This window comes from Mauremys mutica, chromosome 2, assembly GCF_020497125.1.
Source record: "Mauremys mutica isolate MM-2020 ecotype Southern chromosome 2, ASM2049712v1, whole genome shotgun sequence".
Taxonomy (NCBI): domain Eukaryota; kingdom Metazoa; phylum Chordata; order Testudines; family Geoemydidae; genus Mauremys; species Mauremys mutica.
This window is the reverse complement of record NC_059073.1, coordinates 61,084,171-61,110,099: the sequence shown is the minus strand read 5'-3', so window position 1 is coordinate 61,110,099 and position 25,929 is coordinate 61,084,171. Positions and strand designations below refer to the sequence as shown.

The window sequence follows — 25,929 nt, the reverse complement described above, 5'->3', positions numbered from 1 at the left end:
GTAAGACATGAAAGGCAATTGTCCTGTTGTCCTCTGCACTGGTGGGGCCTCATCTGGAGAACTGTTCTGGGTGCCACACTAAGAAATTGTAGACAAATTTAAGGGAGTACCGGAGGAGAGGATCAAAAAATGATAAAAGGTTTAGAAAACCTGACTTCTGAAGAAAGGTGAAGAAAAAAAAATGGGAATGTTTATAAAGAGAAAAGAAGACTGAGGGGGACCTGATAAGTCTTCAAATACATTCTGGGCTATTATAAAAAGGACTGTGATCAGTTGTTCTCCATGTCCTCTGAAGGTAGGAAATCTTTCTAACTATAAAAGATAGTTAAGCACTGGAACACGCTTGTAAGGGAGGTTGTGGACCAGTTAGACAAACACATTTCAGGGACAGTCTAGGTTTACTTGGTCTTGTCTGAGTGCAGGGGGCTAGATTAGATGACCTCTTGAGGTCCCTTCCAGTGCTACAATTCTATGATTTTTAAATTTATATCATTAAACAATATATGGCAAAAGGAATGGTGAATTAAAAGTCACAAACTAGAAACAGTGACAAAAGAAAGCATTTAGGAATCTGGCAGCAATTCAGAAAACAAGTATATGATTAGGGTTCTGAATACAACTGAATAGAAAAAAAAAGTCCATACATCAAAAGACATCATTATAGCACTGCACAAAGGGCTAGTGAGACCAGGATTTGAGTACTGGGCACATTTTTTGCATCAAATTATTATAGAAAAGATAATGATAAGCTGGCAAAGGCACAGAAGAGGTCAACAAGGAGAATAAAGACACTATGTATTACCTCTGTAAAATTCATTATGGCCAATATTTCTATTTCAACTGTGGAACTCAACCGGAATAAGTACAATAGGGATCACACTTCAGAATTAGACTATTCAGAGCTAGCTAAATTCATTGTATTTACTCTATATTAAATTACCATAATCTGACTGAGCCAGTGGTAGATAACATATAAACATGGAATACCTGCTGTGCTTGGAGTCTATGTTGAAGCTGAAGTCTCAGCTGGTTTGGCTGGTTCTGCACTATACCAGTAGGCCTGAGACCAGGCCTAGGTTGCATACGCAGTGTTGCGTAACCAGGCCGCTGTCCTATTGGGTGAAAGTTTGGGTCCTGCATGGGTGTATAACTACCCTGGGCCATTTGAGCCTGAGATGCATATTGTTGAGTGAAAACCGGTGCCTTTTGTTCTATTATGATGTTGGATTCCTGACTTGAGAATGGCTCTGGATCTACAGCTTGGCTCTGCAGAAACATACAAACCAAAATGTATATAAACACATAGTAAAATATACTTCTGAATGGGATTATTCAGTCTAAAAACCCAGTCCTCCCACAAAAATATGCCATTATTAAAGGGACACTGTATAGACAAATTTGCCCAAAAAGACTGGTCAATTTTTATTTATTTTTTTATTACTGATTTTTAAACAAAACTTAAGATCAATAGAATTGTTTCCATGACTTAAAAAAATCAAGCCAAAAACCATTCCAATGGAAGGAGAAATTCTCTGCAGTCTTTTCAATGCAAACATCGCAAGAAATGTTGTGCTAGTGCAGGAGAACTGAAAGTGAAAACGACTAGAAATTCTAAACAGTGAGGACTAGCCTACTTTTATCACTGAAACCGGAAGAAATTCAAAGAGTAACAAATACACAAATAGTGAAAGTCAAATTAGATTTCAAAATATTTTCACTGTTATTAAGCTGAGTTGCCATTTGCAATATAAATGTCTCAGATTTTCAAAGGCGCCAAAGGCAATTAAAATCTCAGTTCTCATTTTAATGGGGGATGAACACCTAACTTCCTTTGAGTATGTCTATACAACAGTTTTTTTACCTCAAGTTAACTGACTGCCAATTAACGCAAAGCTGATGACACATTTCTAAAGGCTATTCTGAACATTCCCTAAACATTTGTGCCAGGTTACAGTCATTTGAAGTTTACCATAGACTGCTCACAGGGGCGGCTCCAGGCCCCAGCACGCCAAGCGCGTGCTTGGGGCGGCATGCTGCGGGGGGCGCTCTGCCGGTCGCCGGTAGGGCGGCAGGCGGCATGCCTGCGGGACAAAGCCACGGGACCAGCGGACCGGGGGACCAGCGGACCCTCTGCAGGCACACCTGCGGGAGGTCCACTGGAGTCGCCTGCCACCCTCCCGGCGACCAGCAGAGCGCCCCCCGCGGCACGCCGCCCTGCTTGGGGCGGCGAAATGTCTAGAGCCTCCCCTGACTGCTCAGTAGTTTACTCTGGCAATCAATTAACTCGAGATTAAAAATCCTAGTGAAGATTAAGATTTTATCCATAAAAGCTAGGACTTTCAAAGGCAACTATTCTTTTTATAAATTGTTAACATCTTAAATTTAACAGTTTCCTTTAAACCTGTAGAAGTCTTAAAACAATTTCCATGGAGATTCTTGTTAATAAGAAATTCATATATCATTTTCCTTCAAATAAATCGTTCTTTTTCACACTGATCCTTTGGTAGTGCTCCTGAGGCTACTCGCTACTACATGAATTATTTATGAATAAAGAATGAAAGTTTCACTTAATGAAATGATCACCAAAATCTTGTCCCTAATGAAGCACTGTACTCAGTATGCTATCAGACAGGTGCTTTCTCATGTCCGTTCAGGATTTTATTGACTCTATTTTACCACTTCAGAGTCCATAGATAAAGGAACAGATGCAGAGAAAGACAAAGGTCATATCTGAAATACACGATTATTTCAGAGTACAGTTCTGACAAATGGGAAAAGAAATGGCCATAGTTAGCTACACAGATGAGCCACAAGCACCAACCCATCTCAGAATGTTAAACATTTATACAGGCAAGATTGACTGTTTTGATAATGCAATTTCAATAAAAAATTGGTTCTTGGCTCAGTCTTGTATCCAAGTCCTATTTTTCCTAAGCCTTTACTATATTTCTCTTTGTATTATTTTAATTAGCATTGTGTAACATTTTTGTATTTGATGAGAACTAACTGAAAGTTAATAAAAACAATTGTGGGAGAAGGGATAAAAATAACAGATTAAGGCATATAGGCACAATTCTAACATTAAACCAATATTGTTTTAGGTGGTTATGATGAAATCAGCTGTTGCAAGTGGAATATAGAGCCCTTAACTCGGGTCTTGGCAGGAGGAACTAACTTGCATGAATTCTGTTTTACAATTAAATATACTGGCAATTTTTAAAGCTACACTCAATTCTTTTTACTGATTAGAACATTAAGTTTTGTTGTTTTCCAAACTGAGTGTGTGTGTGTATATCACATAAATCTTTACCTCTCTCACTTTTAAGGGATTTCAACTTTTTAACTATAATTTAGAATTTGATACTATCAAGTATACCTGGCTAACCAGTTCTGGTATTCCGAGGGCCCTGTCAATTTCTTCTAGACCATCAAAATTCCTTAGTGCCAAATAAAGCTGATCCAGGAGAGTTCCCTCATCACTTGGTGACTCTGATGAAGGAGGCTGGCACAGCAAGTCATCTGGTGAGCTGCCAAACGGTTGCCTGAGAAAACATGAATATAACTGTTGTAAACAGGTGTTGGAAGAAGAGTACCCACTTCATGTGGATAAATGATTATTTCTCACAAATTGAGCTAATGAGTCTTGTACTACAGGTGACAATTATTTCCATATCTGCCAGTTTTGTTTGGTAACTTCTTCTCACTGTTTAATTCTCAAAGAAACATCTATACAATTCTCCCTTAAGTCACCAGGTGTTGCATGCATGTATCAGAGGGAAACACAAATACTGCCAGAGATATTTCTCAGAACTAACTTCACAGAATGGGATCAACAAATTAATATGGAAGTCAATGTAGAATATATTTAATGAAGACAGATGCAAATCACTTAGCTAAATAAACAGAAAGGGAATTACACCTCTACCCCGATATAATGCGACCTGATATAACACAATTCGGATATAACGTGGTAAAGCAGTACTCTGGGGGGGTGGGGGGGGGCTGTGCATGCCGGCAGATCAAAGCAAGTTCGATATAACGCGGTTTCACCTATAACGTGGTAAGATTTTTTGGCTCCCAAGGACAGCGTTATATCAGGGTAGAGGTGTACATCTTATTACTAGTAACTCCAAATTACATACACTAGACCAGTGGTTCCCAAACTTGTTCCGCTGCTTGTGCAGGGAAAGCCCCTGGTTTGTTTACCTGCCGCGTCCGCAGGTTCGGCTGATCGCAGCTCCCAGTGGCTGCGGTTCGCTGCTCCAGGCCAATGGGAGCTGCTGGAAGCGGCGGCCAGTACGTCCCTCGGCCTGCGCCGCTTCCAGCAGCTCCCATTGGCCTGGAGCAGCGAACCGCGGCCACTGGGAGCTGCAATCGGCCGAACCTACAGAAGCAGCAGGTAAACAAACTGGCCCGGCCCGCCAGGGGCTTTCCCTGCACAAGCGGCGGAACAAGTTTGGGAACCACTACACTAGATTAAAGATACTACCATGAGCAGATGAGGACATAGTCATATAGAAAGCTTCCTTAAGAGTGGAACCACACTCAACTCTTATTTATCACCCTTGCGAATCAGACCATATAGTCAAAGGGTAAAATTCATCCCATACCAAGCTCAAATAGCCCAGTTTTGTGCCAACAAAGAGAACAAAGGAAGACTTCCTCTACTCCATGTCACAGAGTGCAATAGCACCATTGAAGCAACAGCCCCCTTCACGAGGAGGTGGTAAAACCATGCAGAAGTGGATCCATCAACACTCACTCTTGCCCAGGCTAAAATCTTTGCTGCAAAGTAAAGCACTTAAGCACGTTCTTAACTTTAAACATGTGTTTGAGTGCCACTGACTTCAGTGAAAATTTAAGTGCATGGCACATGCTTAAATGCTTGATCGAATTGGGTTAGAATGGGGCCACCAAGGAGATGGGCATTCTGTCATGTAAAGAGTGCTGAGTCTCCCAATCCAGTTCTCCATCCAGTAGAACTGCACTTGGCAGGCAGGCACTCTCCCAGCTGCAAAGGCAGGAGGAAGTTTTATCCCCAAACTGGAAGATTGTACTTATTTAGAAATAAAACTGGATTTGAAACACCATTTCAGCTGCAACTAAATACCACATCTCTTCTGGGTACTTCACACAGAAATTTTACAGGACCCTATACAGCTTACAGACATATACAAACATACTACAGAGGATGCAGCCTGCTGGAACTGCAAGGTCACCAGAGGCACTACCTTACATATTGCAAGGGAATGTCCTGTCAAAGGCAATTACTGAGAGTCAATGGCAAGCTTTCTGTCAGACTTTGGGGAGTGAAAACAGATCTACACAATACACTGATACTCTTGGCAAATACCTCACCATGCATCCAGCTTTGAGAAGATATAGGAACACTGTTAGCATTGTGTTAGCTTCCATAATGAAATTATTATTTGCCAGTGGGAGTCTAATCTCCACAGCACAGTGAGGGCTAAGAGAAATACTGCCAGACTACACACTGGAGAAGAAAACATATTTCAGGGATTATGACCAATTGGATACCCATTCACTCAGCAAAGTAATAAAATATACTAAACAGCTCATATTTATACACTAAACAGCATTTTACATTTTTCAAGCACTGCACAAATATAAGCTTATTAATAATATAGAAAGAAAATTACTAACATTTGCTCTCCCATGGAATTAGAAGTAATTTTAGGAGACAAACAATAGAAAAATCCTACAACCTTTATCCAAGTTGATTTCAAATTCAACAAGTGACCTCGTTAAAAAAATGTATCAATGGGAATGGGCAAAAAAAAAGAAATTGTGAATGGATATGAATATATACAATGAAAAAACAAAAATAATAAATCAAAACTTTGAATGTCAAACAATTGGAATAGCTTACTGATAATTCATCTATTTTGTACACACCAATGCTAAGATCAACTCTTATCTATACAAGTGTATTCTTTTCTGAATAATTAATTTTGTAAAAAACTGTATGATATATGACTCCTGATAATAATTAATCAAATAATTTAAAAAAAGACAACTCAGTGCTTGCTTGACAAACAACTAGTTGGCTTCCTTATTATGTAGATTGCAGATCAGTATTCGTCCCAGATAACATGCAATAATATAAAGATTGTGAAATCAAATCCATCAAGAGATGATGCAAACAAGCCAGCTCAATGAAAGGGGATTGGCAAATAATGATGCAATAATAAACTATTTCCTAATTACAATGTACAAAATAATTGTTTGACTTTTAGATCCATTGGAGAAAATAGAGAAAAAACTGTAGTTTACATAAAAGTTGAGGGGAAGTTGGATCTGGACTCTGCTAAGTATATCCCATTATATCACAACTGAAGCTTACAATAGACATACAGTACTTCTTTACCTGAATGAAATTCAATAGTAAACTATTGTAACTGAAGATAATTATTTTTCAATATTATGAAGAGCTAATCTTTGCAGGCCACAATCTGCCGGAGAAGTAAACTATGAAATGATTAGGCACATTAGTGAGGGTGCTTCACATCTTGCACAACTGGGCCCCCAGTTTGTAATCTGCTAGGGGCAAGGAACCTGGGTGAAAACCTGTCTCCATTGAAGTCAATGGGAGTTCACCGTTGACATCAATGGAACCAAGATCCCATGCTCTGTCTTTATTGGGTTCTGTACGAAGCCATGTATATCTATGTCACTAAATAAGTAAAGACAATGACATTCTCCAGTCCTGATTCCAAAATGGAAGTTCTGGCCAGCACAAGTTGAAAGTCTGCACAGACTCCTGAACAGTCATTTGATAAATACATGAAAATTCTCCTTGTTTGTGGACTCCCTACCTAGAAGCACAATGCATCATGGAAGTATTAAGAAAACATGCTCTATCCATTACTGTGCCAGAAACAGGAAAATTCTGAATGCTTCCTACTGTGTATAATACATTAAAAAAAAAACACAAATCTCCTTCTAACAGGAATATCTTTATCCTCTGATCCTAACCATAGCAATATTAGGCCGCTGCCACATGCTTTACCTGACACTTCACATTACAAGTATCCAGAAACTGAAGTTGGTACAAAATGCAGACGCCTTCTTATTTAACTGTGTATCTTGCCACAAGTGTATCCAATCTGCGCGTCATTATCTACACAGGCCACTTATGGCTTTCCCAGTGGAGCTTAAGGCATTGGTTCTGACCTTATAAGCCCTAAATGGCTAACCGAGACGCTGCCTCTCACCTTGTGCCATAGAGCCATATTTTAGATCAGCACGTTCAAGCTCAAGCTGAAACCTCACAGCTAAGAACAGGAAAAGGCTGCTGGAAGGGCATTTTCTGGAGATCCCATGTTCTCAGAATTCACTCTCTTCTCTTGGCCCTATATAGTTCAGATCTACTGCCTTCAGGACATGCTGTAAAGTGCAGCTTTTTTCCTCCCTCAGATGTTTTCAAACGGGAGCAATGTGAGCGCAGGACTTTGTGGGAATACAATTATTTTAGCTTATTTCCCTGGTTTGTTGGCCATATCCAATGGCATTGATGTGATTTAGTTATTTTGGAGCGATATTTCTGTTGGAAGTACTTTTAAGTAGGGCTGTCGATTAATCGCAGTTAACTCATGTGATCAACTCAAAAAATTTAATCGCGATTAATCGCAGTTTCAATCACACTGTTAAACAACAGATTACCAACAGAAATGTATTAAATATTTTGGATGTTTTTCTATAATTTCCATATATATTGTATTCTGTGTTGTAATTGAAATCAAAGTGTATATTATTTGTATTACAAATATTTGCACTGTAAAATGATAAACAAAAGAAATCGTATTTTTCAATTCACCTCATACAAGTACTATAGTGTGATCTCTTTGTCGTGAAAGTGCAGCTTACAAGTGTAGATTTTTTTTGTTTTGTTTTTGAGTGCAGTTATGTAACAATGTAAAACGTCAGAGCCTACAAGTCCACTTAGTCCTACTTCTTGTTCAGCCAATCGCTAAGAAAAACATGTTTATTTACATTTACAGGAGATAATGCTGCCCGCTTATTTACGTCACCTGAAAGTGAGAAAAGACAGTTACTCACCGTAGTAACTGTTGTTCTTCGAGATGTGTTGCTCCTATCCATTCCAGTTAGGTGTGCGCGCCGCGCGTGCACGGCTCTTCGGAACATTTTTACCCTAGCAACTCCGGAGGGCCGGCTGGGCGCCCCCTGGAGTGGTGCCGCTATGGCGCTGGATATATACCCCAGCTGGCCCGTCCGCTCCTCAGTTCCTTCTTGCCGGCTACTCCGACAGTGGGGAAGGAGGGCGGGTCTGGAATGGATAGGAGCAACACATCTCGAAGAACAACAGTTACTACGGTGAGTAACCGTCTTTTCTTCTTCGAGTGATTGCTCCTATGCATTCCATGTAGGTGATTCCCAAGCCTTACCTAGGTGGTGGGGTCGGAGTGAGACGTGGCAGAGTGTAAGACTGCTGAGCCGAAGGCTGCATCGTCTCTGGATTGCTGCACCAACGCGTAGTGGGAAGCGAAGGTGTGGACAGAAGACCAGGTGGCCGCTCTACAGATGTCCTGGATGGGAACATGGGCCAGGAAGGCGGCCGACGAGGCTTGCGCTCTCGTCGAGTGAGCGGTGAGGCGGCATGGTGGCACGCGAGCAAGCTCGTAGCATGTCCGGATACATGCCGTCACCCAGGAGGAAATCCGCTGAGAGGAGACCGGCTCGCCTTTCATGCGATCAGCAACCGCTACAAACAGCTGTGGCGAACGCCGGAAGGGCTTCGTACGCTCGATATAAAAAGCGAGGGCCCTGTGGATGTCCAGGGTGTGAAGCTGTTGCTCACGAGATGAGGCGTGCGGCTTCGGGAAGAAGACCGGAAGGAAGATTTCCTGGTTGAGGTGGAAGGCCGACACCACCTTAGGGAGGAAGGCCGGGTGTGGTCGAAGCTGCACCTTGTCTCCGTGGAAGACGGTGTATGGTGGACCAACCGTTAGGGCACGGAGCTCAGAAACTCGTCTTGCCGACGTAATCGCGACGAGGAAGGCCGTTTTCCAGGAGAGATAGAGTAGGGAGCACGTGGCCAGGGGCTCGAAGGGCGCTCCCATAAGCTTGGCCAGAACAAGGTTTAAATCCCAGGCCGGGGTAGGATGCCGTATCGGCGGGTACAAGCGGTCCAGGCCCTTAAGGAAGCAGGAAACCATCTGGTTGGAGAAGATGGACCGACCTCCCATGGATGGACGAAAGGTGGACACGGCTGCCAGGTGCACCTTCAAGGAGGAGACCGCGAGTCCTTGTTCCTTAAGGTACCAGAGGTAATCCAGGATTGTAGGGATAGGGACTAGGAAGGGATTAAGGCCGCGCTGATCGCACCAGAGCACGAAACGCTTCCATTTCGCGAGGTAGGTGGAGCGAGTGGAAGGCTTCCTGCTTTCAAGCAGGACTTGCTGTACTGCCGCCGAACAGTCCCTCTCCGCGTGGGTCAACCATGCAGGTACCAAGCTGTAAGATGGAGGGACTGCAGGTTCGGGTGGCGGAGTCTGCCGAAGTCCTGCGTGATGAGGTCCGGCTATAACGGAAGGGGAATGGGATCCCGAACGGAGAGCTCGAGCAGCAGGGTGTACCAGTGCTGCCTCGGCCAGGCCGGAGCAACGAGTATTAGGTGGGCCCCGTCCCTCCGAAGCTTGAGCAGCACCCGGTGTATGAGCGGGAACGGAGGGAAGGCGTAGAGGAGGTGATCTGTCCAGGAGCAGAGAAATGCGTCCGACAGGGAGCCTGGAGAGCGACCCTGGGAGCCTGGGAGCCTGGTACGAACAAAACTGGTGGCACTTCCTGTTCTCCTTGGAGGCAAACAGGCCTATCTGGGGAAACCCCCACCTCCGGAAAATCGTGTGCACCACATCTGGACGAAGAGACCACTCGTGGGAGAGGAACGACCTGCTGAGATGGTCGGCCAGTGTGTTCTGCACTCCTGGAAGAAAGGACGCTTCCAGGCGAATCGAGTGGGTCACGCAGAAGTCCCACAGGAGCATCGCGTCCGTGCAGAGCAGGGAGGAGCGGGCTCTGCCCTGCTTGTTCACATAGAACATCGCCGTCGTGTTGTCCATGAACACCGCCACGCAGCGGCCTTGCAGACGGGCGCGGAAGGTGTGACACGCCAAGCGGATCGCTCGCAGCTCCCGGACGTTGATGTGGAGGGAGAGCTCTTGGGGCGACCAGAGACCCTGGGTGTGAAGGTCGCCCAGGTGAGCCCCCCATCCCAACGCTGAGGCATCCGTGGTCAGGGTGACAGATGGGCGAGGAGGGCGGAACGGGACTCCTGCACACACGACCTCTGGGTCCAGCCACCAGCTGAGCGAATCGAGGGTTGGTTTCGTGACTGTGACCACCATGTCTATGGGGTCACGGTGCGGGCGGTACACCGACGCTAGCCAAGATTGAAATGGGCGAAGGCGCAGCCTCGCGTGCGTGGTCACGAACGTGCAGGACGCCATGTGGCCCAGGAGGCGTAGGCAGGACCGAACCATTGTCGTGGGAAAGGTGTGCAGGTCCCGGATAATGGAGACCATTGTCTGGTGCCGAGGTCGAAAGAGGCAGGCTCTGGCCAACTGGAGTCGAGGACTGCTCCAATGAACTCCACTCGTTGTGATGGAGTTAAAGTGGACTTCTCGGCATTGATGAGAAGGCCCAGGAACCGAAACAGGGATAGTATCTCGGCCATTTGATCCGCTACCAGCTGTCAGGATGGCCCGCGAACCAGCCAGTCGTCGAGATACGGGTAGACGTGTATGCGACGACGGCGGAGGGCTGCGGCAACCACTGCCATGCACTTGGTAAAGACCCTCGGCGCGGTGGACAGGCCGAAGGGTAGCACCGCAAACTGGTAGTGCGCGCTGTTGACCACGAAGCGCAGGTAGCGTCGATGGGGAGGGTAAATCGCGATATGGAAGTACGCGTCCTTCATATCGAGGGTGGCAAACCAGTCTCCCGGATCCAGGGAGGGAATGATGGTCCCCAGGGTTACCATGCGAAACTTGAGCAGGTACCTGTTGAGCTCCTGGAGGTCTAGTATAGGCTGGAGACCTCCTTTCGCCTTGGGGATGAGAAAATATCGGAAATAGAATCCCCTGCCCCGCATGTCGTGCGGCACCTCCTCTATGGCACCCAAGCTCAACAGAGTCTCGACCTCTTGTAAGAGGAATTGCTCGTGAGAGGGGTCCCTGAAGAGGGACGGGGAAGGTGGGTGAGAGGGAGGGGGCGAAACAAACTGAAGGCGGTAACCATACTGGATAGTACGAAGTACCCAGTTGTCCGATGTTATTTGGGACCACGCCGGGAGGAAGTGGGAAAGGCGGTTGCAAAATAATGGGGTAGAATCCGGGAAAGAGTCTGATGGGCCGTCCTCGGGCGTCCCATCAAAAGGCCTGTTTGGGCCCTTGAGGGGCCTTGGAAGGCGCCTGGGCCTGGTTGCGCCTGTTGCCCGATGGTCTACGGTGGTTCAGGCTACCTCGCCGACTATTATACGGCCGCGACCTGGCCTGAGTAAAGGGCCGGTAGGGCTGCTGCTGGAATGACCTCCGCTGGGTAGCCGGTGTGTGCATACCCAAGGTGCGAATGGCGATTCGACCATCTTTGAGGGTTTGAATCCTGGAGTCCGTTTTCTCCGAAAAGAGACCCTGAGTGTCGAATGGGAGGTCTTGCAGGGTGTACTGCACCTCAGGGGGCAAGGTGGAGGACTGCAGCCAGGAGATGCGCCTCATGGTCACACCTGAGGCCAGGGTTCTGGCTCCTGAGTCCGCCGAGTCCAGAGCGGCCTGGATGGAGGACCGGGAGGCTTTCCTGCCCTCCTCGAGGAGGGCCGAGAACTCCTGACATGAGGCTGCTGGGATTAGCTCCGAAAATTTTGACAGGGACACCAAGATGTCAAAGGTGTAGCGAGCGAGGAGAGCCATCTGGTTGGCAATCCGGAGCTGGAGACCCCCTGCCGAGTAGACCTTCCGGCCCAACAGATCCATGCGCCTAGCGTCTTTAGACTTTGGCGCCGGGGCTGGCTGACCATGTCTCTCTCGGTCATTGACGGACTGCACCACGAGGGAGTCCGCAGTGGGGTGGGTGTATAAGTACTCGTAGCCGGTGGGAGGAACCGAGTACTTTCATTCAACTCCATGTGCGGTGGGAGGAACGGACGCCGGTGACTGCCAGATGGTAGTGGCATTCTTTTGGATAGTATGGATGAATGGGAGGGCCACCCGCAGCGGGGCCTCAGTTCCAATCACGTTGGTCACCGGGTCGTCATCCTCCGGGACCTCCGCCACGGGGAGGTCGATAGCCTTTGCCACCCGGCGAAGAAGGTCCTGGTGGGCCCGCAAGTCAATAGGAGGGGGGTCTGCCGTAGAAGCCCCCGCCACCACCTCATCCGGCGAGGATGATGAGGACAGACCCTGGACCACCGCTTCTGGAGGTGGTTCTTCCAGGGGGTGGGAAGCCGCCTCGGACCCCGGATGCTCTGCGGGACCAGGTGGCGACGGGGCCTCACCCGGTGGTGATGGGGGAGGCCTGCTCACCATGGCTTCCGGCACTCTATGTTCGGCGCCTGCGTGCCGCGGTGGGAAGGGGAGCCCTTGAGGCTCGTGGTAGGCCCAGGGGACCCAAAAACCCCACTGCTGCGGTCCGCGGTCCTGGCCTTGGGGGTCGGCCCGGAGAACTCTCCCGCTGCCCGCCTGAGAGGCGACTGAGGGCTGACGAGAAGGCCATGGTGGGGCAGAGGCGCTAATAGATTGCACCGTGGATGCCGGCAGTATGTCCCTGGACGGTGCCGAGGATCGGTGCCGGTTGTCGCGGTGCCGGGATGGAGAGCGGGACCATCGACTGCTTTGGTGCCGGGAGCTCGACCGCGATCTCGACCTATGGTGTCGGGAGCGGCTTCGGGAGTCGCGGTGCCGGGAACGGTACCGGGATCCGGACCTCCTTCAGTACCGGCGGTCGGGTGACCGGGAGCGTCTCCGGGAGTGCGACCGGTACCGCGATGTTGAGCGGTACCGGGACTGCGACCGGTGCCGAGATGGGGAGCGGTACTGCGATGGTGAACGGTGCCGGGACCTGGATCGGCGTGGCGGTGACTGTCTCCGGGACCGGGACCGGGACCTGGAGCGCCGTCTATCCCGTCTGTCAGGGGAAGGTGGCCGCATCATCGCCGGCTTGCCCGCTGACGGAACAGCCCGCACCGGCGGTGCCGGGGGCCGGAGGCTCGGTGCCTCTGTGAGCTTGATGAGCTCTCTCGCCGTCGAGAAGGTCTCAGGCGTCGATGGGAGATGTAGCTCGACCGCGGTTGGCACTGGGGAGCAGGGAGGTACCGGACTCAATGGCTCTTGGGGTGCCGGAGTCAACGGAACCGTGCACGGCTTGTGCACCACCACAGCCGGTGCCGGTGGTGGCTGGGCAAGCGGACCCGGAGCATGAGGCTTAGAGGCCGTCTGCGCCGTCTTCCGTTTCCTCGCCGGCGAGAGGGAACGGTGCTGGGACGCCGGTGCCGGCTGCGGAGCTCGAGCAGTCTCGGTACCGGAGCAGCTTGGGGCCGCTGGTGCGCTGCGCGCCGAGGACGACTTCGGTGCCGCTGGGGTCGGCACGGGAGGGCGAAGTGCCGACTCCATAAGGAGCTGCTTTAGGTGAGAGTCCTGCTCCTTCCTAGTTCGCGGCTTAAATGCCGTGCAGATCGGGCACTTGTCTGGCCGATGGGACTCCCCGAGGCAGCGCAGGCAGGAGTCGTGCGGGTCCCCGACCGGCATGTGCCGCTGGCAAGCCGAACAGGGCTTGAACCCCGGTGCCTTGGGCATGAGCCTGCACCGGTTGTGGAAGAAGAGGGGTAAACCCCCCTAATTCCCTTACTACACTATATCTAACTAAACTATTCAACTAACTTAACTACCTTAACTAACTTAACAACTATATACACGTAGCAAACGGAGAAACGCTAGGGCTGTGGAGGTAAAGGAGCACTCCACTGTTCCAACTGGCCGTCACGGGCGGTAAGAAGGAACTGAGGAGCGGACGGGCCGGCTGGGGTATATATCCAGCGCCATAGCGGTGCCACTCCAGGGGGCGCCCAGCCGGCCCACCGGAGTTGCTAGGGTAAAAATGTTCCGAAGAGCCGTGCACGCGCGGCGCGCACACCTAACTGGAATGCATAGGAGCAATCACTCGAAGAAGAACAGGCATTTGCATGGCACTTTTGCAGCTGGCATTGCAAGGTATCTATGTGCCAGATATGCTAAACATTTGGATGCCCCTTCATGCTTCGGCCACCATTCCAGAGGACATGCTTCCATGCTGATGGGGCGCGTTAAAAAAATAATGCATTAATTAAATTTATGATTGAACTCCATGGGGGAAAATTGTATGTCCCCACTTTGTTTTACCCACATTCTGCCTCATATTTCACGTTTAGCAGTGTGGATGATGACCCAGCACATGTTGTTCGGTTTAAGAACATTTTCACTGCAGATTTCACAAAATGCAAAGAAGGTACCAATGTGACATTTCTAAAGATAGCTACAGGACTCAACCCAAGGTTTAAGAATCTGAAGTGCCTTCCAAAATCTGAGAGGGACGAGATGTGGAGCATGCTTTCAGAAGTCTTAAAAGAGCAACGCCCGATGTAGGAACTACAGAACCCGAACCACCAAAAAAGAAAATCAATCTTCTGCTGGTGGCATCTGACTCAGATAACGAAAATGAACATGTGTTGGTCCGCACTGCTTTGGATTGTTATTGAGCAGAACCCATCATCAGCATGGACGCATATCCCCTGGAATGGTGGTTGAAGCATGAAAGGACATATGAATCTTTAGCGCATCTGGCATGTAAATATCTTGTGATGCTGGCTACTACAGTGCCATGAGAAGGCCTGTTCTTACTTTCAGGTAACATAAACAAGAAGTGGGCAGCATTATTTCCTGCAAATGTAAACAAACTTGTTTTCTGAGTGATTGGCTGAACAAGAAGTAGGACTGAGTGTACTTGCAGGCTCTAAAATTTTACATTTTTTTATTTTTGAATGCAGGGTTTTTTTGGACATAATTCTACATTTGTAAGTTCAACTTTCACGACAGAGAGATTGCACTATAGTACTTGTATTATGTGAACTGAAAAATACTATTTCTTTTGTTTTTTTACAGTACAAATACTTGTAATCAAAAATAAATATAAAGCGAGCACTGTACACTTTGTATTCTGTTTTGTAATTGAAATCAATATATTTGAAAATGTATCCAAAATATTTAAATAAATGGTATTCTATTATTGTTTAATTGCGCAAATAATTTTTTTGATTGCTTGAGAGCCCTACTTTTAAGGTATGTCAAAGATGCCTAGAGCGTATGGAGAATAGCATCGGGAGAACTATTGGAAAAACATGATAAAGTGGGAAAAGCATCAGGAAAGACTGGAACTAAGGTTATGTTGAAGTTATAAATAATCTTTTATAGCCAACTTTCAGCAAGAAAACAAAACTTTAGGATGTACACATCATACTCTGAAATAGTCACAGGCTTTTCCCCCCCCCCCCCCCGGTTTCAAATCATTCCTCAAAATTCACTCTTTCAACTTATTTCCATGCTGATTTCCTTCCCTGTGCTCCTCTCCTATCCTGCCTGACTTCACTCTGAATTTGAAAATGTGTTCCTCTTTCATCTGCATGTTCTATGTTTATCTAATTTAAACTGTAAACCTTTTGGGGGCAGAGAATGTGACTTTTTAAATCTCTGTAAAGCCCCATGCACAGTTATGGCACTATATGAAATGTATAGAAACAAATATATAGAAAAACATACGAGTTTAATATGCACTGATCAGACCGTAATTGTGCATTTGGTACTGTGGAAAACAGACTGAGATAATTTAACCCAGGGAGAGAGAGATTAAGTCTTGCTTCATTTTTTCTTTCCTGCTCTTTACAGGATTCTAGCCCAAATAAAACAAAATATACAAATAAAAAAAACCTCCCCAGAAGTTGAAGGGTGATCTATACTAGAAAAAGTAGTACCCACATTAGGGTAACAGGCAGCAATATTGTAGCTGAACTCATGGTAAGCCACTAATGTAAATAGGGCTCAGGCATCTTTTCCACCTGTTCACTTACTAGTTTTCATGACTTGATGGTAAAAAATGCAGAGTCCTGCCTATATTAATTCTTGCACTATTTCCACCACCTGTGCATCTGCACCAGGGATGGGAATTGATGCAATATAGAGGCATAAATTCTTTCAGTGTACACATGGCCTAACCAGCAGAAGGAGTAACCGGAGGTAATGCTAAGTCATGAATGCATATCGTAGACATATAAACATGCAACAAGCATAAATCGACAATTTTGTTCCCTGAAAGCATGCACTACATACATTAAAAAAGAGTTTGTTCCCATGAAGCTCATAAAATGTGGACCTACAAGTTTTCCTGTAAAATATGACTTTTTGATTTGCCACTAAGACTGACCTGTTCTGATTACCAAAAGATGTCTGATCTATAGGCAAGATGCTGTCCGGCCACGGTGCGGTCTGATTTGGAGGAGCTTGCTGTTGGCTGTATTGAGGTCCCCCCATATTCATCTCCAGTTCAGATGGCCCTAAACAAGAAAGAGCAATCAAACAACATCTGTGACAGTGAAGGGCCACAACCTTACTGTTGGTGCTTTCAAATAAGCTATATTTGCTTTGAGTGAACAAAAAATTGTCAGCATCTTCATTTGTAAAGAGGCATATAGACAATAGATCTTTTGTCTCAGTTTAACCATCATTCCAATGTGAGACTTTGCTTTCTTCACATTGCACTTTAACAATTCCAAAGCATCATGAAATTACTGGTCAATAAATCTTCCACTTTTTTATTTTTTAACATACAGCAAAAGAACTCTGCAAATACAAATTGATGAGTATGGTACTACATCTGATATGACATAACAAATGCAAATATGAACAAAGACTAGTGCAAAGGGTATGAGCATTCTACATACAATCTGTATCCAAATGTACTTGCTTTAGTATTGACCTAGTACAAAGGACGTGTTAAAATCTATATTTTCTTTTAGAACCTTATTTTTTCATAAACTAGAAAATCTTTCTATCCTATTCCTTTGGTCACACATTTCTGTGCGGCTAAAGAAAGTCAGAAACTGCTCACAGTGACAAACATTAAAATACATACCTTATACAGACTTTCTCCTTGTTGAATGGGATATCTCCACTGTAGGGAGCATCTAACTTGTTCAACACAATTTTAATCAAGTCTATATTTGAAGCTAGACGTTACCTTCTTCTACCTAATCATACAATGCAGTAACTGCAAAATAATATACTACAATAAGGCACTGGGGCTTACCCATATTCATGACCTGAGACTGAAGCATCTGTCTTGGGCCTGGCTGGCTGCTGGGTCTCATAGGAATGCTGGTTGTTGGGTTACGTATCATGCCTCCTTGGATTGGCCTGTTCATGGCACTGGTTGTAGCAGCACAGGTTACCCTCACAGCAGAACCCTGAGCACCCCAGTCTCCAGATGGCATGGCAGGCCGAGGGGTATTACCACCAACCATTCCTGTATAAAATCCAAATACAGTGAAACCCAGATGCAAGCCTTGAAAACATCTCCAAATATTCCTGTTGGTTGATTAGTATATTTTTCTCTGGAAAATTAAACTAGTTTGTCAGGTTTTATTCAAAGCAAATTATATCTCAACTGCCCGTTCAGACGTGTAACTCTGCAGGCTTGTGCATTATGCCATTCAGTTGGGGAACTGGGGACTACTACTGGTTTTACATGAAGGTGACCCTTTTATCATTTCTGAAAAGCTGTTAAGCGTAAGTGTTCCCATATGTACTCCACAACAGGTGCTGAGGCTGTGTGGATAACCCTGACTTCCTTCCTCAGGAAATGAATCATGTTTGCTGGCATACATGTCAGCGATTTACTTTTAAAGTCCTGTGTGAGAATGTGAAGATCTGGGCAACAACAAGATATTAATATACATTTATAAACAACAAAAATATAAGTATTAATTCTTATTTTTTCTGTTATTAATCACTGATCTTTTGAATATTCTTGTCATTCATAACCAGGAGCCTTCCTAACTACAAGACTTACCCGGACAAACTTGAATCAATAGATGGTGCAGGGAAATTACTCACAGGAACTTTCCGATACTTGGTGCAGTTCATTACGGTTATATTAGGGGAAGTCCTCCTACACCTACTGTAAACCACTAATATAATTGATTTACACTTTAAATTTATAGGCTTAGAGTACTGTACTATTGTGGTAATCAAAAAACTAAAACTTGTAGAAATACAGCATTGGTAATCATTTCAATACTGTATTAATATAGGAAATGTTGGCTTGGCTCAGATGGCTGGTCTCTCTAAACTGGTACCCTGAATAATCAATGACCAGTGCCTTCAGAGGGTGGTAAAAATAATAATTCACCAAGCCAATTGTGCAGTGCAAAATATTGAGGGGGAAAAGTCCCCTCCTGATCCTTGCAGGCAGTCAGCTTTCTACCTGAAGTATGAAATTTGCTTCCATAGGACTTGTGGTGTTTTTTTTTTTTTTTTTACATCTGCACAATTCTGTCAGCTGAAACACATGGTGAACTAGCACAAATGGCAAGAATATGGATGGCAAGCTCCAACATGCATGCATAATATGGAGAAACGTAATTCTCCTGAAAGCCTGCAAGACAATCCCTAAACTGCTCTATCAGATATTTTAATTGCTGGCACAGTAGTACAATTTGTATTTCCTGATATTGATACAAAATGAATATATAACTGACCTTTTGCTGTCAGCATTTAACATGCTTTACACCAGTGGTTCTCAACCAGGAGTCTAGGGCTCACTGCGGGCCCCTGAGCAGGTTGCAGGGAGTCCACCAAGCAGGGCCAGCATTAGACTTGCTGTGGCCCAGGGCAGAAAGCCGAAGCCCCACTGCACGGGGCTGAAGCCTGGGGTTCCAAGCCCTGCCACCCATGTCTGAAGTCAAAGCCTGAGCAACCTAGCTTCACAGGGCCCCCTGTGGTGTGGGACCCCGGGGAATTGCCCTACTTGCTACCTCCCAATGCTGCCTTTTATATGCAGAAAAACAGCTGTTGTGGCACAGGTGGGCAGTGGAGTTTTTATAGCATGGGGGGGGGAGGAGGGAGGGGCTCAGAAAGAAAAAGGTTGAGAACCCCAGCTTTATAGCATCTGACTATTCAGAATTCTTAACTGGAGTTTCATATTTCATAATCGCAAAACGTATGGTAACTGAGGTAAGTAACTAAACAGAGACACTTCATCCAAAATTTTCCAGTAACGTTTTCCCCTCTGGTAACCTTCGTAAGGTTTAGAGGCAACTTACAGAAGTCCATCATAGACATGGCACAATCAATAATAAAGTTTAAAAAAGGTAAATTCAGTTACAGATATCTAATGCTTCAAACAAGACCAGGTTACCTGATTCAAAAATTAAAAGTAATAAACCCAGTTTCTTTTACTTAAAGTGAATCTTAATGGCCAGGAAAGTAGGCAAACTGAGAGTACCAGAGACAGAAGTTCTGTTTTTAATCATGGAACATACTTCGTATGGGCAGCAATATCACCAACATGCTTGAAATTCTGTTTTGGAGGTGATATTTCTGTGATGGAGAGGACAGCTCATTCTCTGTGGTCATTTAATTCTTGACCAAAAAGGGGGCCCTTTTGCAGTAGATAGACCAAACTATTAACAAAGGGACAGCGATCACCAATTCACTTCACATAAACCACTGAAAAGCCAATTGGCTTCTTCATTTGGTTTCTACCAATTTTGGTGACATCTGAACCTGGAAAGCTGATGCGAAAGAGTCCCTATTCCATTACTAAACCAATGAGCCTTTAAGTATCTCCACCCATGCCTTTCACATGGTAAGTGAAAAAGCACGTATTCTTGTGCACCACTTAACCAACAAACGTTCTGAAGTAGTCCAGGGCAAAACTGATGTGCCACTATGGTTTGCTGTTTTATCATAACTGTCCACTATGTGGACAATTTTGCAGACATTTGAGGTTTTCCATTCAGGTTGTGCTTGATTAGGACTTTAGATATATACAGGATGCATCTGTAATTATCCCTACCTTGATTATGTTACACATAAATACGTCCAATTAATTAAATAAGTTAACAAAAATAGGAAACAGTATTTGAATTCTTACCTGTGCTATTGTTCCCTAAAGTTCCTTGATTTCCTATCATCCCTTGACTGCCCATCATTCCTGGCTGAGGTATCACTGAATATGGACTACTGTTTCTTATCGGTGGGAAAGGTCCTGAACTTGATGGGTTTTGCAATGTGATGTCGAGTGGTAAATTCTGGTTTGGTAATAACCTGCCCAGTTGTCCTGCCCGTGGGTTATTAAAAGCTAGATCAGAGAGAGAGGAAAAGTGAAAAAAACCCACAAAGTTACAAGAAGAGAAACATAACTTATAAAAATACACTCTTCAGACAGAGGGGTTGAGATATACAGTGTTGCATGAGCATAACACTCCATAGCTCTAATGGATATGCCCCATCCAGACAGCATTACAAAAAATGCAAGGAAGGACAGGTAGTGATTTGTATTTTAAATAGTAAATGGTGTAAAGTTAAAATAATTTACTGAAGTACAACTACAGCATAGGTGTACTACCAGGTGATGTGTGCTTCACTGCCAAACAACCATATCCCTAAAAGGACTGTGGCTGAAAACAGAAGTGCGGATGTCAGACTGAGGCAAAACTGTTATGAAATTCAGAGTTTGATAGGCTTCACAACTTTCCCCACATAAACTGTATCCCTTAAGGCACCAAAATCCGTGAAGAAGGCCTCTGGCTGTATGTGGTCATTTGCTGATACTGTTACTATCCCTCCTTACATAGAATTTTATTTTTTTTTGCCATGAGTGAACACCTGTACTTTCAAAGTTCAGTAACAATTATTTCAGGCTGAAGTCTTAGTACTATACCACCAGTTACAACAAAACTACCAGGAAAATAGTTTTCCTTAAGTTCACTTCTAACTACTTAACAAGTACATCTGAATTTCAAGAGATTCCAACACATCTTATTTCTTAAAAAAACTTACTTGCCCATTACCCCCACCTTTTCTGTGAATCTATTCCTCTGCTGAGGCTAATTTTAAAAGAATTTTTGCTTTAAAAATCAGCCTCAACAGAGAAAAATGCATATAGATTTTATTAGAAAGGTGAATATAAACTCTTCAAAAGAAAACAACTCAGGGACAGTTATTCTTTGAGAGATTTTTAAAAGGACAGCAACTACTTCCTAGAATCTATTCAAGTGGTTCCCAGCCGTGCTCTGTAGACCCTCTTGCTGATCACATGGTACTGGCTCTTCCTTTCTTGTTACCACACATAATGCTAAAATACATTAAATATTTCCCTAAAATTATTTTTCCATATAAACATTTTCAGCAACTGCCCCAGGGATAGTCGCTGACTGTGAATGGCAAGAAGTCATCCACAAAACAACTTCTTTATTTTGATGGAACCACGCTATAAGAAAGCTAGAGAACTTCTTATTTACTCCAGACTATAGTACAGACACTTTTAAATCTGAGAATTCAGATGAAGTATTATTAAGCTAGTTAAAAAAATCTGAAACATCTTACTACAAAAGGTGTCTAACTTGTCTTTCCTCTTTATTGTGTCATATGACAGGAAGCACCTGTGTGAATTATTTTCTTTTGATGTTTCAAATTCTTTGCAGTAAATTCTTTTGTATAAACCTAAGGTGAGTCAAAACTTTGCCCACAGGACCTCACTCCTGACCATCAGATCCTGAAACACCATATTTAACATCAGTACAAACAAACAAACCAAGTTTATCCCTCCTTACATAGAATTACCAGAGAGACCAACTGGCCCTACTGATTTAAGATGGGTGAGTACCACAAAGTCCAACTCAGAACTGAGCCAAACCCTGATTTTAGTAGCAATCCTAGGACACGTGCACTCTGAGCCAGTAAAGGCTTGAAATAATGCAGACACAGAGAGAGTTGTTATGAATACAGCTTTATAATTAGCCAATGATAATAGAAAGGAAACACTAGTGTAGATGAAGTTATAATGGGGGTGGGGGTGAGGGAGAGGCCTTTTGCTGGCATAGCTTAATTTGCTCAGGGAATGAATATATATGAATGATGTGGGGGGGAATGAATATATATGAATGAGGGATAGCTCAATGGTTTGAGCATTGGCCTGCTAAACCCAGGGTTATGAGTTCAATCCTTAAGGGGGCCATTTAGGGAACTGGGGTAAAAAATCTCTTAGTGGGTTGGACTAGATGACCTCCTGAGGTCTCTTCCAACCCTGATATTCTATGATTCTAAAACCCAGTTTGGCTGTTGTGCTATTAGGAGCTCTGGAAACATTTAAAAGGTGCAGGTATGACTGTGTTTCCAAGGTTCATCTCTGCAATTTAATACAAAGAAACACTTAAAATACAATTTTATTTACATTACAAAGTAGAATCAAATAATAATAGTATCTAATGGTCCTGTGAATGAAACAACTTTGGTACTGCGTAAAGTTTGAGCAAGTCATATCAAATACATGATTTGGCCTAAATAAGAGCTGAAGGAAGTGTGATGTCAAAAGGAGACATTGAAGGGCTAATCTCCTAGTGAAAGGACAAAAGATAAGTGGGCTTTGATTTTGGGTCCTCATCCTGAGATACCTTAACCTCTGAAAATTTAAATCTTGGCTAGGAGAACCTTTTGGAAATGGAAATGCACCTCCCTTTAAAAAGAGGTCAGGTAAGAGGAAGTAATGTCAGCCAGGAAACTCAGGAAAGCCACCAGGTGTCTGGACCACATGGGAGGGGACTGTCAGACCAGGTCTCACACAGGACGCTATTAAGACTCAGGAAGCACAAAGACTTCTCTTTGAATTATGTACTGCCTAGGATAGTCTTCCTCCACTTACCAAAGTGAGTATATTAAACATATACACTGTTTAAACTACATCCGCACCATGACACAAATTGACCCAAGGCAAAGCATTCACAAGTACAAAAAAAATGTTAGTCTTAGCTCATGAAAAACAAAATAGGGAACACATAATAATGTAAACTAAGAAATAAATTTGAAAATTGACTTCTTTGGTCAGTAGTGTTAAGTATATATGTAGCTTTTAAAAATAATGTTAAGAAAGATTTGAAGGGAGACATCAGGTAAATTCACTGGTCTTGAATAAATACGTGTTTAGAAAGTTTACAAAAATCCACAGAATAGTTCCAGTTTATTAAATAAATGGGTATTTTAATAATATGTCTAAAAACTATATTTAGGAGGTATTTAGAGCATAACCAGTCTATAATGGTAAATATTTAAGCAGGATTTAAAAAACCAAACCAAACCAAAACCAAACAAAAAACCAGGTTTACCTCAACCTTCATTTTTGATAACACTCTGACCTTACTTGCAGTAATTATTTTTTACAAACAGCTAAATATTTCACTTACAACATGTAATTTCACTTATAGGGACATTGTCAACTTGAAATTGAGTCAATTAAAAACAATTGGTTCAAATTCAGTGTAGGTATTAAACTTGGCCATAAGTCCTGCTGGCAGTTTTGTAATTTTAGAAGCACATTTTCCTATTTATCCTAATAAAAAATCCCCTGTAGCGGGCTGGCTACCCGCTCCTGCCCTTTGGGGCTTTAAAACAGCCCTGGGAAGGGGCTTTTGGCTGGGCTGATTGGGGAAATGGCGGCAGCTGGGGGCCATGCCCCAAACTGAGCCCAGGGCCTTATAAAAGGCCAGAGCAGCCAGGAAGCCAGAGAGTCTCTCTCTGTGGTTAGAGAGAGATGGGCCTGGCTGCTTAGACGTTAAGATAAGTACCTAGGGTGAAGCAGGACGGGGAAAAGGCTGAGGGGCTGGGGAAGCTCCAGCCTAGGAAAGCCCCAGGCCTGCGGCCTAGCACGGGGCTAAGAGGTACTGGGGTTTGCAGGGGGCAACCTAAGGATAGGCAAAGCAGCAGGTCCGAACCCCGTTGCCGGTGATGAGAAGGCTGACACTGCAGTCTGTCCCAGGATATGGGGCTCGATAGTGACTGAGCAGTAGCCATTCTGAGGCAAGTGGGGATAGTGTGGTGGGGGGGGGGTTCCCCTGAGAGGGGGAGACCCAGTTAGAGTAAAAGGGGCACCGGGTCCAGGGAGGGACACGGGGCTGAGAGTAAAGCAGGTGGATCACCAGCCTGCAGAGGGCGCTCCGGACTGGAAAAAGAGCTAAGTTGCGGAGTAACCAGTAGGAGGCGCCGCAGGGGTGAGTACCGCCCGTTTACATCCCCCCTCCCGCTTTTATTGTGAGAAACAGTAAAAACAACTATACAGAAAATGCTGTCAAATGTACAAAGTTAACAAGCTGGAAAAAACAATAATATATTATTATTGTTATTTATAACAATAGCAGATAAAATATTTTCAAACAGACGTGTGAATTTTATTTTAAATTGAGTGTCCCTTTAACCCTTCAAAAGGACACCGACTTTCAGCACAGTGCAATATTTTGATTCCAATTGATCAGGACAGCAGATGGCGCTGTTGTGTCAAAGCAGTTCTGAAATAGCTCAACTCTACTTCACAGCCTAGCAGCCCCTGGGGCATCATTGCAAAACCTACATTTTCATCTGACAATTTCATACACTTGCATGACCAGTTATAACACAAACTCACTGCTCTGTGAAATCCTCATTGCTGGTTTCTGGGTTCCAACAGACGTGCCAGGGCTGTTTTCACCTGTGAGCTGCATGAGGTCATTGATGATGGCTTGCTTGTCAACTGATCCAGCTGCAGCACCGGGCCGGGTATCTGGGAAAAGCTGTGGTAACTGACTATTCTGTAGATCATCCAGAATCTCCTCCAAGTTATCCAACTCACTGCCCGGCTGCAATGAAAATATAGCACAGTTTGTTCTCCATATGAACAGTAGACAGGGTCCAATCATAGCTCTTAGAGCCAGTGGAGCACTGAGAGGAGAGAATACCTGTACTGCATGAGAGGCATTAGGTATTGTCTCCAGGGAGCCTGGGGAAGTGAGTGGGGGGACTCACTATACCTGTAGAAAAGGGGTAGGGTGCACTCCCTCCAGTGTTTGCCACACATAGCCAGTCAGCCAACCATCCCTGTTTAGGTTACTTAACTGTGCCAAGAGTCAGAGCTGTCCCCTTGGGTACAGTGAATAGGGGCGACTGCTCCGGGCCCCAAGTTTTGGGGGGCCCTGAGGGCCAATGTGATTGGCGGGTGCATTCGGTTCCAGAATTGACTGATTCATCACTTCCACCTGCACGCCCTAGGGACGGCCCTGCCAAGAGTACTGGAACTTCTCTCTCAGCTGAGGGTCAGGGAGCCTCATGCACAGGTGAACTGTGTACTGTTCCCCCAGCACCAAGGCAATGATAATTTGGCACACAGAGAGAGAGAGAGAGAGAGAGGGTTCACAGTGGTGGCAAGGATGCCGATTTGTGTAGATATAACAAATAATAAAGTCCTCACAATCATATTGCTACTCTCTTTACAACTAAGACACACTATGGAAAAATTACTTTATATTTGACTAACAAACCGTCAACATTAATATTTTCCTTGTTAAGCTTAAAAACGGAATACTGTGCATAAGCTAAACATTACATCTATGTAGAAATTAAATTAAAAAGAAATTGGCAATCAAATGAAGTGCTGTATATTAAACAGCTGCAAATTAGTTACTAGATTTAGGAGTCTATCTTGCTCTAGTTATGCACACAACCCCCAAAAACATCAGTGGGAATTACCTATCTGCAAGCAAGAAGAGAACAGACCTCTAATTAGATTAAACATCTACAACTAAGTTCAGTTTACTCAAAAAACCTCCATAAAATTAAAATCTAACAG

The 25,929-nt window shown here is 44.8% G+C and overlaps 1 protein-coding gene across 2 annotated transcripts in view; it reads right to left on the bottom strand.

The window, feature by feature from the left end:
* The window catches only part of NCOA2 (nuclear receptor coactivator 2), a 272,820-nt gene that overhangs the window by 20,317 nt on the left and 226,574 nt on the right, over window positions 1-25,929 (bottom strand). For both annotated transcript variants that reach the window (XM_045004855.1, XM_045004854.1), the window contains exons 12-17: window positions 24,733-24,943; window positions 20,212-20,418; window positions 17,365-17,580; window positions 16,483-16,612; window positions 3,377-3,542; window positions 988-1,266 (exon numbers count right to left, since the gene is read on the bottom strand). In XM_045004855.1, coding sequence (XP_044860790.1) covers window positions 988-1,266; window positions 3,377-3,542; window positions 16,483-16,612; window positions 17,365-17,580; window positions 20,212-20,418; window positions 24,733-24,943 — 1,209 coding nt within the window. The remainder of the gene's footprint in view (window positions 1-987; window positions 1,267-3,376; window positions 3,543-16,482; window positions 16,613-17,364; window positions 17,581-20,211; window positions 20,419-24,732; window positions 24,944-25,929) is intronic.